Source organism: Bubalus kerabau, chromosome 4 (genome assembly GCF_029407905.1).
Source record: "Bubalus kerabau isolate K-KA32 ecotype Philippines breed swamp buffalo chromosome 4, PCC_UOA_SB_1v2, whole genome shotgun sequence".
In the NCBI taxonomy this organism is placed as follows: Eukaryota; Metazoa; Chordata; class Mammalia; order Artiodactyla; family Bovidae; genus Bubalus; species Bubalus kerabau.
The window spans coordinates 8,970,463-8,984,480 of NC_073627.1; the positions used below are offsets into that span (position 1 = coordinate 8,970,463).

General features: G+C 60.3%; 1 protein-coding gene across 3 annotated transcripts in view; it reads right to left on the minus strand.

Annotated features, from left to right (window-relative positions):
* The window catches only part of UBE2O (ubiquitin conjugating enzyme E2 O), a 49,198-nt gene that overhangs the window by 3,793 nt on the left and 31,387 nt on the right, over nt 1–14,018 (minus strand). The window contains exons 2-15 of one of the 3 annotated variants that reach the window (XM_055575203.1): nt 8,357–8,416; nt 8,139–8,249; nt 6,792–6,872; nt 5,991–6,088; nt 5,424–5,487; nt 4,639–4,782; nt 4,251–4,360; nt 4,029–4,104; nt 3,278–3,750; nt 2,785–2,939; nt 2,446–2,558; nt 2,224–2,352; nt 1,613–1,702; nt 144–840 (exon numbers count right to left, since the gene is read on the minus strand). In XM_055575203.1, the coding sequence (XP_055431178.1) occupies nt 144–840; nt 1,613–1,702; nt 2,224–2,352; nt 2,446–2,558; nt 2,785–2,939; nt 3,278–3,750; nt 4,029–4,104; nt 4,251–4,360; nt 4,639–4,782; nt 5,424–5,487; nt 5,991–6,088; nt 6,792–6,872; nt 8,139–8,249; nt 8,357–8,416 (2,401 nt within the window). Of the gene's footprint in view, nt 1–143; nt 841–1,612; nt 1,703–2,223; nt 2,353–2,445; nt 2,559–2,784; nt 2,940–3,277; nt 3,751–3,953; nt 4,105–4,250; nt 4,361–4,638; nt 4,783–5,423; nt 5,488–5,990; nt 6,089–6,791; nt 6,873–8,138; nt 8,250–8,356; nt 8,417–14,018 lie in introns of all 3 variants that reach the window. The other 2 variants (XM_055575201.1, XM_055575204.1) reach the window with 2 other exon arrangements.

Consider the following 14,018-nt stretch of genomic DNA (forward strand, 5'->3'; position numbering starts at 1 on the left):
GGAGGGGCAGCGGCGGCCGAACGTGCTCCCCAGACAGGTGGACAAAGCCCCCGCCTCCCCCGCCGCCCTCTCCTGGCACAGGGACTGGGGCCCACTCCAGGGACACGGCGCCCTGGCCCTGCAGTGAGGCCAGGCGAACTCACAGGGTGCGAACTCCAGCACCGAGAAGACCTCGCCCTTGGCGCTGGTGAATGTGACTCCAGGCTTGCCGCCGCACTGCTGGCAGAGCACCGGGGTCTCGCTGGGCCACTCGGCCTTCACCGGCGACTGCCCCTCAGGCTTGTCCTCCTTGCGCTCCGTCTCCGGCACCGCCTCCATCTTCTCTTCCTCGGCGATGGCCACATTGTCCAGGGTCTTCTTGAGGTTCTCCTGCAGCTTCTTGATGTCATCTAAGAACTTCTTCTCCCGCGTGGGTTTCTCAGGCTCTGCCGTGGGGGAGGTGGGCGAGCCTGTCAGCAGCTGCTCCACCGTCATGTTCTTGAGGCTCTCCAGGATCTTGATGGCTTCCTTCAGCTCCCGGAAGCTCTTTGGGGGCCCGTCCTTGCCCGCCTTCTCCATCAGCCCGGCCACGGGGGCAGCCATGGCCACGGCCCCCTGGATGGCGGCCGTGGCGGCCTCCTCGCTGATCACCACGCCCTTGTCCTCCTCTGGGGCTGCTGGCTGCTCGGCGGTGGGGATGGGGGGCTCCTCTGTCTTGGGATGCTCATCCTCCACCAGCCCATTGTCTGTCTCCCAGCTGTCACTGTCGTCTTCCCACTCGTCTGAGGACGCTCCACTGGTGCTGCCTTCCACCGAGTCGTAGTCCGACTCCTCGATCTCAGACTCGATGTTGTACAGGTGCTGAGGGGAGATGCGGCGTAGGCTGGTCAGAGGCCCTCTGCCAGGGACCCCGAGCCTCAGAGCTGACAATGACCGGGCGCCCTGAGGCCTCAGCGGCCCTGCCACCTTTCTCCCTTTCCTGCTCTGGCCTCGCGGTTGGGCCTCTGCGCTAGGTGGTCCCTAGGCCTCTGGGAGGCACCCCAGCCCAGCCCATGGGTCCAGCGTCCAGCAAATGCCAGTTCCAGCCTCCTCGTCACTGACTGCACTTGGTCCGCTGGACCGTGGCAGACTCTGTGACTCTGTTCCCGTTCCTGGAATGGCCTCCTAGACGAAGGGGGAGCCACCCCCTCGTCCATCCTGTACTGGCGCAGGGAGAGGGGAGGTGGGGTGTGAGCATCAGATCAAACGAGGGGCACAGAAATGAAGCTGCGAAAGCCCATCCATTCCCGCACCCCGATCTGTGACAGTTTCCTAGAAGTGCTGGGGGAAGGCTGCTTCTTACAGGGCGCAACCTGTGCATTCTCAGTGCAGTGAAATAGGGATCCAGGTAGATCTGTGAGAATCTAGACATGCCTGGCAACCAGGAGCCTGCCAGGTGGGGCGGGACGGTTGGGCCCACTGCGGGCAGCCTCTCCGCTCTCCCGACTCTCATCTGGGGCTCTGGGTGTAACACTGCCCTTCCTTTCCCAAAGACCCTGCTCCCCAAAAGAAGATTCCTTTGCCAGGAAGGCCCTGAGCCCTTGGCCTGGCTGCCACAGTCTGGAGCTGAGCCATAGGCTCCCGGGGGTCTCACCTGGGGCAGGATGATGGTCTTTGAGTTGTCAGCCCACACCACCTCCACTTTGCTGCTGACATCCACGCGGGCTACTTGGCCCACCGATGGCTGCAGGGGAAACAGGACGCGGTCAGGGGCAGCTGTCCGAGGGTGAGGGCAGAGGCAGGGCCGTGAGAATGGAAGCGGTGTGGGCGCCGGCCAGAGACCAACATGAGTACTTGAGAGCACAGCCCTCTGGCTGAAACACCGCCAATGCTCGCTGTCCACTGAGCCTGGTCTCTCTGGATGCTCCCTGGATGAGGCTCCAGCCTTGGGGCTCTGGTACCCCTTTCTCCTCTGCCCAGAATCTGCCTGACCTCATCACATGTCCCCACTTGTTCCCTGGGGCCCAGCTCAGAGTCACCTCCCCAGGCCTCTCCTGTGCTCCTACGGCACCTGCCACCACGCTCACAGGACTGAGGACATGGCTGGGCGCCCCTAAGAAACCACCCGTGGAGCCCGGGGAGCAGCTGTGCAGACCGGCAGGCGGGCCCTACAGGGGGCGGGGCGGGGCGGGGCGCCTCCTTCGCGGGGCGGGCGCCCCCTGGCGGCACCGACAGGTACTGCAGCGGCCGTGCAGGACGCCCTACCTCGTCCTCCTTGTGCGGGGCTCCGTCCTCAGTGTTCCCGATTCGGATGACGATGTCGGTCGTGCGGAACCGGAAGTCAGGGTGATCGGCGATGTCGTAGACGCTCACGTCTTCCTCCTCTCCGATCAGCTAGGGCGGGATGGGCGGTCGTGAGCCTGGGGGCTCTACGCCCAGCTCACCAGAGCCCACCCTGAAGGAGACACGGGGGCGGCCCCTGCTCACCTCCACGTCATCACCGCTCGGCCGCAGCTTGAACCACTTCACCATGCATGTGCGGCCCACGTGGTCCCCAGACTGCACCACGCCATAGACAGCGGGGTCCGGACAGGTCTGGACTGTGGACCCAGAGCAGGCGAGGAGTGAGCTAAGGCACCCCGCTGGGGCCACCGGCCGCCCCTACAACCGGCTGCAGGTAAAGCACAGGGGCCCAGGACCCACTGCTTCCCTGGCTTGGTCAGAGAAGGCCAGAAAGGCTGCCCCGTCCATAGCGGGAACCACCTCCCAGGGGAGGCCTGATGCCAGACCTCCTGACCCTTCCTCCTGAGCCACGCCCAGCACTACCTCGCTTGTCCACCACGAAGTCTCCAGGGCAGAACTCGTTGTTGTCCAGGTGGTGCACAGGGAAGAGGTCATTGGAGCGGATGTTGCACTCCACGGAGCCATCCTGCCACATCACGTCCGCCGAGGTCATCGTGGTCACCACCTCCACAGCCACCCTGCAGGCGGGCCAGTGAGCAAAGGCCAGGGATGCTCCCTCCCCACCTGCCCTCCCTGTGGGCTTGGCAACTTGGAACTCAGCTTCAGGCAGGAGGGAGGAAACAGCGCTGCTTCCCTGCAGTCTCCATGCCCAGCATCTTCCAGAGAATCCCTCAACCCTGGTCTCGCCCTCTCCCGTTCTCAGATCCTTCCATCCCACCTGGCCGACCCCAGGCACCCCTGAGCCTGCATGGGGCTTCATATCACATGTGCACCCATGAGCCCGCCTGCGTGCAGGTACCAGGGAACGGTCTTGGGCTAGACACCCAGCTGGGAAAGAGGGTGCCCCTGAGTCTACCTGTCCCCTGGCTTGAAGTCGCGTGTGATTTTATTCTTCTTCCTCTTGTGTTTCCTCTTTAAATTCTTTATTGACAAGGGGATGCTCTTCTTGCGACTCGTGCCGCTGCCGCTCTGGGAGGAGGTGGTGGAGCTGGCGGAGGAGGTCACCGAGCTGGTGTCGTCCGTGTCGTCGGCGGCCTCATCGTCAGCGTCCTGCTCGGCTGAGTGCAGCCTGTCGTCCCCACCCTCCTTCAGCAGGAAGGGGGGCAGCTGCTCGCCCGCCTCGTGGGCCTCCTCTGGGCCCTCGTCCTGCATCTCCACTGGGCTGGAGGACCCATCGGGCGTCTCCTCGGGGCTGGCGGAACCCGTTTCGCTCTTGGCTTTGGCCACCCCCTTCTTGCCTGCATCCTCCATGGAATGGTCCCTGGAGTACTGGACGTCCGGGGAACAAGATGTGATCCTCACAAGCTGTTTCTTCAGGAGGCGCTTCACCTGCCAGCAGAGCGGGAGGGCGGGCACCATGGAGAGCTGACTCCAGGCAGCTCGGTCGAGGGGTGACGGCTGTATATACCTAACTGGCCTGCAAGGGTCATCAGGGCTGCCCCCCAAGGCCTAAAGCACAGACCTTCCTGCTGTGGAAATGGCTCAAGGCCAGTTCCTCAAACGCCCGCCAAGCCCAAACCCCGAGGACATACCTTCTTGGCCATAGAGCCCTCCCCCTGGGCGCAGTGTTTTTCTGGACATTCACAGGCAATCTTGGCCGGCTCTACCTTGGCTGGGAAGACATACAGACAGCGCTCCCCAAGCTGCCGCTGAGCATGGTCAAAGCATCCGAGACGCTTCACCCTGGGAGGCGAGAGGGAGAGGGGAAAGGCAGACGCTGGGCAAGGGGGTCCTCAGCAACCCCCCGGCATCTGTGCCTGTGGCCCAGAGACTTGCTTGGGGACCACCTCTGGGGGTGCTGGAGCAGGGGGCGTGCTGGGGCCGCTCACCTGCCTAGGTTTTCCTGGGTGATGACAGAGGGTGGGGGGCTGACGCTGTCCGTGCCCCCTGGACAGAAGCTCTTGGTAATCCAGGTGACCTTCAGCTCTACAACCTGCACCTGGGAAGGTGGGCGGGACAGGGCCCCAGTCAGCAGACTAATGCCTCTTGCTTTTCACAGCTGTCCTCCAGAGCGGGAAGCAGGTCTTCGTCGTAGTTCAGACCCTCCCAGAGGTCACGGAGGCTTCCTCCCCTCCAGAAGGGCCCAGCGGACCTGCCACTGGCCACCTCCCTCCTTCGCTCAGCCCGGGCTCCCCGTCCTCAGAGCAGCCCCCTTCCAGGCGAGGCAGGCTGGGCAGGAGTGCCCGGGCCTCACTCCCCGCCACGCCTCCTCCTTACCTCTTCGACCACCACGCGGAACTTGCTCTTGGTGCTGAGCACCGGCTTGACGCCCGACAGCCACTGGACGCTGGAGAAGATCTTGGCAGGGCCAATGAGCACCTGGCCTGGGTAGAAGCCATAGGAATCATCGAAGAAGAGACCCTGCAGGATTGGGGGCCAGAGGAGGGTCCCTGTGAGTGCTGCCTCTTAGGGGGCGGGGGGGAGCAGTGTCCACACCTGCTGTCCACCCCAGGCCTCCATGCTCCACACCACCTAAGACTGCAGAGTAGCACCTCTCAGACCTCAGATGCACACAAACCGCCAGGGGTTTTACCCACTAAAAGGCACGGCTGGCCCTTATAACAAGCTCTCGGGCCACAACAATGCTGCTGGTCTGGGGGGACAAAGCTCTAAGAGCGGGGGTCCCCAAACCTGCTTGATCACACACACTCTCCTAGTATTATTTACAAACTGTCATTTACCACTGCTCTAAAATGTCACATCACAGTAAAATACTGTGTACACTCCAAGAAAAAGGGAGATTTTAAAAGGATGAGACAAAAAGTTAACAAAACGCAAAGAAAGTTCTACTGCTTCCTGCAAACATCCAAGCTTTTACACCTTCTGATACATACCCCCTCCTTCCAGGAAAGCACTGGCTGAGACCGCTGGTCGCCCCGGGCCAGCCCCCGGCTCTCTGCCGAGAAGCCCCTAAGCTCCCTCCTGCAGAGCCCAGGGCTGAGGAACAGGAGACGCGCCCCCCACCCCCCGGCCCCCAGGCTCCTGGGGTGGAGCCAACGTACAGAGTCGCTGACGTGCGGGCAGACGTCGTAGAGCTTGGCGCCATCCTCCGTGTTCATGGAGCACCTGCAATAGGGGGCGGGGGCTTGGTGGGCACCGGACCCAGTCCCTGAGTCTCAGGGGAGGCGAGGCAGCCAGGACCCTGGAAGGAGTTGGTCAGTGTGTACAGGACTTGTGCGGAGGCGTCAGTGCCTCCGCGGGCCTTAAAATGGGTAATTCACCCTCCGCCCACACGTCAGTCCCTGCCCTGGAACAAGGAACTCTCTAAAACAAACAGGACTCAGCCAGCAGATCTCAGCGTTCACCCCCTTAAAGTGCCTAAAGGAGAGCATCAGCCCCTCTTGGGGGTCCTATGTGACGACGAGGGTCTCCCCAAGCCAGGGTAGACAGAAGACCAGGAACTGAGCCAGAGAATCCAGCCAGGCTGACAAGGAGACCAGCCCGGGGTCGGGCCCTGTGACGCAAGGCTGCAGCCCCTGGCACGGCCCTCGGGGGACCTAGGACGCACCCCTGCCCCTTCCCCAGTGGCCCCGCCCTGCGAGGGCTCCTGCGTGGTGGGGAGACCGCACCTGGCACCGTTGGACAGTTTCAGGATGATCTGGTTCTTCAGGTCGTAGACCTTGCCCAGCCAGCAGTCGTAGGCGATGTAGTCCCCGTACATGAAGGGCTGCAGACCAGGGAGACAGGCGGTGAGAGACGACGGAGGACTCTGGTGTCCGGAACCCCCGTTCCTCTTGGCCCCACAGACAGGGCAGGAAGGATCCATGTGGGTTGGACCTAGTAACTGTGCAGCAAGCTTCCCCCAAGAGTCCCCAGCTGCTCGCCCCCACAGAGGCAGAGGCTGGACGGCCTTCTGAGGACACAGGACACGTGAGTGGGAGTGAGCTGGGGTGGGTGGTTACACAGTAAAGTGATTTAAATAAACAGATTAACTATACGGAGGATATCAAGAGCCAAGTCTCCCTGCTGGGGACAGCAGCCACTAACACAGGCAGGGGAAGAGAGCGGAGCTGGACTGGGGTCAGAGGGATCAAGATGGGCTCACACATCTGAATACGTACACAAGCTGGGCACAGGCGTATTTAGATGTGTGCGCGTATCCACCTACATACACACATAGACGTGTGCGCTTATCCACCTAGATACACATACATGGATTCCCTCGTACTGCCCTGAATGGGGCCCAGGAGCAATTAGCACACCCAGCTTGCACAGAGACCATGGCTTTTGAAAGAAAGTAGGGCTCGCTGAAGAAACGGCTGATTCTAGGCTGGATCAGAAATCAAATGATATGCAAACTGAAGTGTTTTTTAAAAAAATGGTGGAGACATGTCAAAAGAGCACAGATGCCAGCTTGAAGGGGTTCCTACCGGCCAAATCTGGGTGGGATCACTGAAGCAACAGAACAAGTAACGGATTACAACCAATGAATAAAACAGGAGTCTCTGCATCTGATGTAAAAAATGAGAAAATAAATGGGACAGAAAGTACAGCTCTTCCATATGACAGAATGCCAAACTCATAATAAAGCAGGCAGTGACAGTGTCAGGAAATCACCATTTAGCAGCCATCAGGCTGCCGGCTGGGTCAGGTGGGAATTGTTAATGGAGGCTACGGCTGGTGGATGGGGGTTGAGAAGCACCAGTTTATTGACACAATCCCGGAATATCTCCCCACAAAACCACTATGATCGCTGGCCAAGGGGTGAATTCTGAGTTTGTTGGGAGGCAGCTCAGCAGAGCTCAACACGACTGGGGAGCAAAGAGAACGTCCCCACACTGCGGCCGAGGCACGTTCCGGGGCCAGGGAAGAGCTGAGCAGTATTTCTGGGGCAGTTCTGCCAAAAGCGCGGGGCCCGAGGCTGTCACGGGCACTGTCGGATGGCCCCATGCTCGGGGTCACCCGGGACAGGGAGACAAAGCAGGGCTGGGAACCGCTCCAGCCTGGGGGAGATCAAAGAGCTGACGACTGAGTGTGCGCTCCTGATGGAGTCCGGGTCAGAAGGGGAAAACAGAGATTGCTGGGACAACTGAGTGGGGTCTGTGGATGGACAGTAACGGGTCAAGGTCCCAATCTGGGGGTTTGAATGGTGGTTAAATAGCAGAGTGTTTCTGTTTTGGGAAAATACACACTTAGTACTCAGGGGGCAGATAGAATCATATCTGTAGCTTGCTTTCAGAAGTTTCAGAAAAGCAGGGACTTCCCTGGCCGTGCAGTTAACACGCGGCCAATGCAGGGAGGGGGGTACGGGATCGTTCCCTAGTCAGGGAACTAAGATCCCACATGCTGCATGGTGTGGCCGAAAAAAAAAGGTTAAAAACAAAGTTTCTGAAAAGAGGAGAAAAGAGAGAGGCGGGGGGAGAGGGTGGGCAAGAGGGAGAGCAGGCAGGGGCCAGTGCTGACGCGATACCAGGTGGGGCTCCCTACGCTGCGGCAGACACGGCACCTACAACCTTCAGCAAGCTTGGAATCGGAAACGCATAAACTACTGGAAAAAACTGTTTCAAAAACGACGACAAAAAGTCTTAGAAGAGAAAGGAAACCAGCCTTGTCTGCTGGAGACATAAAGCGCCACCTGACCTCAAGTCCGGATGGCTGACACGTGAGAAGCGCCACAGGCTGCAAGGAGAGGCTGAGCACTGGGCTTGGCCGCTCGGCCTGGAAGATGCTGCAGAGAGAAGCAGAGCCCCGTGGGGGGAGGCCGGCAGGGGGCTCACCCAGATGTGCTGCAGGTCCTTGCTGTTGACAGGGTAGACAATGCAGTTGGTGCCGATGAGTTTGACGGCGCAGTCGATGTTCACGTCGATCACGGTGCCGCACTGGCTGTCCTGCGGGCGAGAAGGCATCCAGGCCCAGGGAAGGTGCCCTGGCGGCCGCCCCAGACCTGCCCCGACCTGCCCCAGGGCCATGCCCGCCGGGTGGGACGGGGACTCACAGTGGAGCGCATGTGCCGGACCACATCGCGGGGCACCACGGAGCGGTCCTCGAGCTTCAGCTGGAACAGAGAGCGGAGAGTGAGAGCTCGGCCTCCAGTCACGTGGGGTACGGCCTCCTCCCAGCTCCCAGCTCCTTGGTGCAGCAGCGCTTCACTACGTGCAGCCAAGCGCAAAAACCCTGAGTTCCCCCGGGCTTTCCCAAATCCCACACGCCCTTCCCCGGCACCTGGATCAGGGGACAGGACCGCACTCTGATCAGGGACAGACCAGAGGCAGCCTCCCCGGTCCAAGGTGAAAGCTGGGCTCACTGGAGGGAACTGATCACACCGGAAAGGGTGGCTAAGCGGCAGACCATGGAAAGCCTCACTTAAACGAGAGCAAAACATTCTGCTATGAGTGGAGTCCTGCCTCCGCCTCTGCCTGCCCTGCGCCCCTGCCGCTGAGTGCTGGGGGAGGAGCATGACGCAGGGCCGGAGGGCACCCCGAGGCGGCTATCAGCCACACCACCTTCTAATCTGGGCTATCCTGCCCAGCCAGCTGGAGCCTGCTCCTTATCGACAGTCCCGCGGAGCACTGTAGGCTGCTGAGTAACTCAGGACGCCAACCTCTGTGCACAGCAAGCGCTGACCCCTTCCCTCCACGACTGTCCCACCTGCCCCTGGGCACAGGATCCCCACAACAGCCCGACGGTTCTCCACTGAGCCAGCCCACCTTCTGCACTGGACCCCCAAGCCTGGGGAGGCTCCTCTGGGGTTCTTCACTGCATCCTGGGAACAGGGAGGCTCTGGGACTGCCCACCTCCCTAGCGCAGAACCTCCAAGACCCCAAACGAGGAGGGGGAGGAGCTGTTCCCACAGACACCCAGCTGAAGACCCTCAGGGTTACTCTCGCCACTGCAGAACCTGGGGCCTGGAAAGGCGACCTCCATGAGGTGGCCTGAGGTACTGAAAAGGGAGACACTCAAGGTCACCGAAACCCCTGCATCCGTGCAATGTGACTTATGAAACAAGGAAAGCGGAAGCAACGGGCCTGCCACCAACAGGCGACCGAGATGCTCCCACAGGGAAGGAGCCCCGGGTTAGGCACAGCGGACCTTCACCCGAGATGAGACGGTGCGGCAGCCCTCGGGGGTGCAGAAGGTTCACAAGGTGGTAAAAGCACAGACGGCCAGCGGGCGCCTGGCTCACGGTCAGCGCTCAGCCAGCGCCCACTGTGATGTCTCCGCCCGCCTCCGCTGCCCCCAGGTGCAGGCTGATGACCCCAGGTTTAGGCTCCGAGACCCCAGGAGGCTTCGAGGGGCCATGTGGAAATCTGCCAAGAAGGTACTGGAATGACGGTGCCGTTTTGCTAACTCAACCAGCCTCCTGTGCTCTAACCCTCTGGGTGCAAATCCCCGGGTAGGACACGGTATTTTCAGTGTCCTGTCCCGCTCTACCTCAAACCTCTGCTCCCGTTTTAGACTTCAAAAAGCCAACTACAGGCCTTTCCAAGTTGCCATGGAAACCAGGAGTTGCAGCGAGGGGAAGCCCTCTAGGAGAGGGGCTGTGCTGCGAGGGGTGGGAGGCGACCCTGCGTCTGGCGTGAGGCACAGCAGCCCCACCTCACGTTGGGGTCGGTCCCCGAGAGTGTCTTGGGGAAAGGATGGCAGCGGCCCGGGGCGGACCCTGAGTCGGTACAGTCCCGGCAGGGACACGGCCCAGCCCTGCTGCCCCCGTGGGCGGAGGGGATGCTGAGGCTGCTGCTCGGAGGCCCAAGCAAGAATGCCACAGCTCATGAAAGCTGGCATCGTGGCCAGGCCAGGGGTGGGCTTTCTCCTTCCTCCTCTTGCGGAAGTGCTGCCAGGATGTGGGGCAGGCAGGTCACAGAGTTCCCGGGGGGTGGAGGGCGGGTGCTGGGGAGCCAATGTGTCCACAGGCGGGGCTCTCCCGACCTGCACTCAGCCTCCTGCCAGAGCCAGACTCCCTTCCACCGTGAAGCCGGGTCTCCAGATTCTAATGCTGCAGGACAATGGCAATGACACAGTGCGTGCCGAGTGGGAGTGACAGGGACGGCAGGGAGGAGAGCGGGGCGCCGGGGCCACGGTTCTGTCCCTGTGCCCTCCCCTGGGAATCCCAGAAGAAGAGCACAAGACGTCCGGGAGGGCAGGATGACTCGCCAGGCTCTCCTCTCTGCTCCACAGCGTTGCCTCCTGGGCGCCCACGTGCCCCCACACCAGGCACAGCTCTCTGCACGTCTGCTGGGCGCCGCCCACGGACCAGGCCTTCCCCTCGCCCTCCTCACCTCTGCCTGCCCCAGGCATGAGCTCCCGGCATCTCACAGGCTCTGGAAGAAACCCCTGCTCTGGAGGCCTCGCCTCAGCGACAGCACACCTGGAGTGTGTCACACTCCACATGCACGCGGTCTTCAAGCAGTTCACGTGTTTCAACCTGAGAAATCCTCCACAACTGCGTGGAATCAGTACACCATCCTGGCCTTACAGAGAAGGAGACTGGGACAAAGCAGGATGAAGTCCCGCGGGCAGGGGCACACAGCTCCTAAGTGATGCAGCCTGGACTTGAACTCAGGCAGTCCAGCTCGAGTCCATTCTCTTAACCACAGAAAAAGCTCCTCCCTTCCCAGAGCTGTAGAGACAAGAACGGAGCAGACCGCATTTCTGGCAGCTCCATGCACTCTGCAAGACAGCAATCCTTGTCCTGGTTGTAAAAGCAGTAACTGCTCTGTTCATTTCTGGAGCACATGGCAGGCAGCTGTCGTGGCTTCAGCTGGCGGACGTCATGAGGGCCCCCGAGCACCCGCCAAGGCCAAGGCCGCAGGTGGGAGAAGCCTCCTGGTCTCTCTCAGCAGAGCGCCCTCTGCTCCTCCCGCCCTCCAGAGATCCAGTACCCAGAACACAGGTGCTGGACACGGGGCCGACACCAGGGGGGCACTGTGCCTGCTCCAGGAAACGGCCAGGTTTGCAGGGAGACTAAGCCAGACACAGTCTCATTCTTTGTTGGGTGCACTCTGATGTAGTTTTTATCATGATCAGCTTTAGAATTCTGAACAAGCTCTGAGGTGGTCAACTATGGTTTAACATTTCTGGAGGAGAGTTGTAGCTATCAGAGGTTTCTGAACAGAAAAAAAAAGACAACACAACACACCAAAATAACACAGTGTCTGAGTGAAGAGGGGCTACCGGTGGTTTCTAAAACGAACGTGCATTACTTTGGAAAGACTGAGGGGCAGAAGGAGAAGACAGCGACAGAGGATGAGACGGCTGGACGGCACCACCGATTCAATGGACATGAACTTGGGCAAACTCCAGGAGATGGTGGGGGCCGGGGAGGCCTGGCGCGCTGCAGTCTGTGGGGTTGCAAAGGATCGGCTACCACTTGGCGACTGAACAACCGCAACGGCAGCTGGTTTACAATCCTGTGTTAGTTTCCAGTGTATAGCGTGGAGATTTGTTTCTGTGAGTTTTTTTTCTTGGTGCATTTATTACAGGTTATTATAAGATCCTGGGTATAATAATTAATTCCCTGTGCTTAGACACTTTTGGGACATGTCTGAGGGATGTGCCTGGTGGAATCCAAGAATACATGTCCTTTGCCTCCACTGCCTCCTCTGGAAACGAGTAGCAAACAACATGCCCGCCACCCATGGGGAGCGGGGAATTCTGCACCTTTGGGGGTGGGGTAGCCAGGCTTCAGGAGAACAGGCACTGCTGAGACAGGTCCTGCTCTGACTCAGCTTCCATTCAGTGAAGCACAGGAACAGTCAGTTACTCGCGTGTGTGCATGTGCACACACACTCGCAGACACACACACACACACACACACACACACACAACCAGGTTGTGCCATAGGCCATACAGAAAATCAAGGCACTACCAGGCGATGTATGCGGGAGTGACTGGAAGTGGGAGGTGAGCAGGAGTGAGTTATTTTAAGTGGGTGATCAGGAAAGGCCATTCCAAGGTGACATGTGACCAGAGGTCTGAGTGTATTAAGGGAGGGAGCTTGCCAAACAGACAAGAGAGCTGCCCCAAAGACCCGGCGGCGTGTGCCTGGAGTGTTCAATGGCCAGCAGAGGCTGTGGCAGCAGCAGTGAGCAGGAGGCGAGGCCGGGGTCTCAGGCCTCAGAGAGAGCACCGGGGAAGGGCCCGAGAGTCCACCCTGATGAGGCGGAAGCTCCTGCAGCTCTCTGTGGCGGGGCATGCTGGGAGAATCACCTGGCGATTGGGCAGAGAAGATGCTGCAGGGCAGGCAGTGGGACCAGGCAGCCCAGAGTTCTCAACTGCGCAACTGCGCCCCCAGAGGACACATGCAATGTCTGGGGACACCTGGCTGTCAAGGCTGGGGGAAGGGGCTCCTGGTGGGTGGAGGCCAGGGATGCCGTTAAAACATCCAACAAACCATAGGACAGCCCACGGTGGAGAATGATCAGCCCAAAGCATCATCGGTGTGGAGGCTGAGGAGCCCCGAGGCTGCTCCCAGGGGAGCCCGGCGGTGTGGACACCAGGGGTGGGTTAAGGGATCGCCCTCCGGCTGCTTCCTGAGGTCAGAACTGACGGGAAGCTTCAAGCCGGAAAGCAGTGTAGCAGCACACGAGGGAGTGGGGACCCCGCGGGGGGATGGCCACCTGCAGGGAGGCTGCACACGACCATCCCGCCCCTTTCTGGGCTCCCGGGGGCTCTGCCCCTTGCCCCACGGCCGCCCAAGGCACACACAGCTCCCCTGCGCTGTGGCTCTGATGCTGCCCCTTGCCCCACGGCCGCCCAAGGCACACACAGCTCCCCTGCGCTGCGGCTCTGATGCTGGGCACTGATGGTACCGCAGCTCAGGGTCTAGACCCTCAATCAAAACACTGCTCCTGGCTGACCCGGGAGAGCCTAAATCACTGAATAAAAATGTTCTAAGGAGAGGAAAAGGCAAACTAAGGCTGATCAACTGGTTCAAAACACAAGGAAGCTGAAACAAGATGCTCCTTTCCAGTGGATCTGAACATCACATCCTGTAGGACTGGGCGGCCCTACGGGCTAGCATGCTCCGTGGGGGCCAAGCACATGCCCGAGGGATACAAGGGGCCTTTGTGCCTGGTCCCTAAGATCAGCACCCACTAACAGGGCCCCTAGCATGCGCGGGGAAGCAGTAGGAAGTTGGACAACAGGCAGAGGACGGCCCTGAAAGGAGCCTGAACGTCTGTGTTGAGGCTGGAAGCCACCCACCCACCACTGTCCTGTCAAACTCTGGAGGTCAAAACATGGGGGAGGAGAGGCCTGTGTCCTTCAGACGCAGAGCAAGAGAACCACGTGGGCTTCTCTGGGGGTTAGTGACGTGGACCGCACCAGATCCTCAACTGATAATGGGAGTAGCTTCCAACTCGGGGCTCAAGGACCAGCTGTCTGCCAGCCCCACAAGGCACCCTTGGCGAGTGAGTGAAGACGTGGAAGATGGTGTGTGTGTTGGGGGGGGGATGGGCCCTCTGTGACCCCGGTTGGGGTAGGGTGGTGTGGGGAAGTGGCAGGTCCAGCAGACACACTCAGGCGATGAGGCTGTTTACCTAGGCCAGGACTCAAAGAACGATTCCTCAAAGAAATATGATGAGGTCAGACCAGTGCTGGAAATTTCTAAAGGCCTGCTATTCCCAAGGGGTACAAACAATCGGAGAAACAGGATCCCT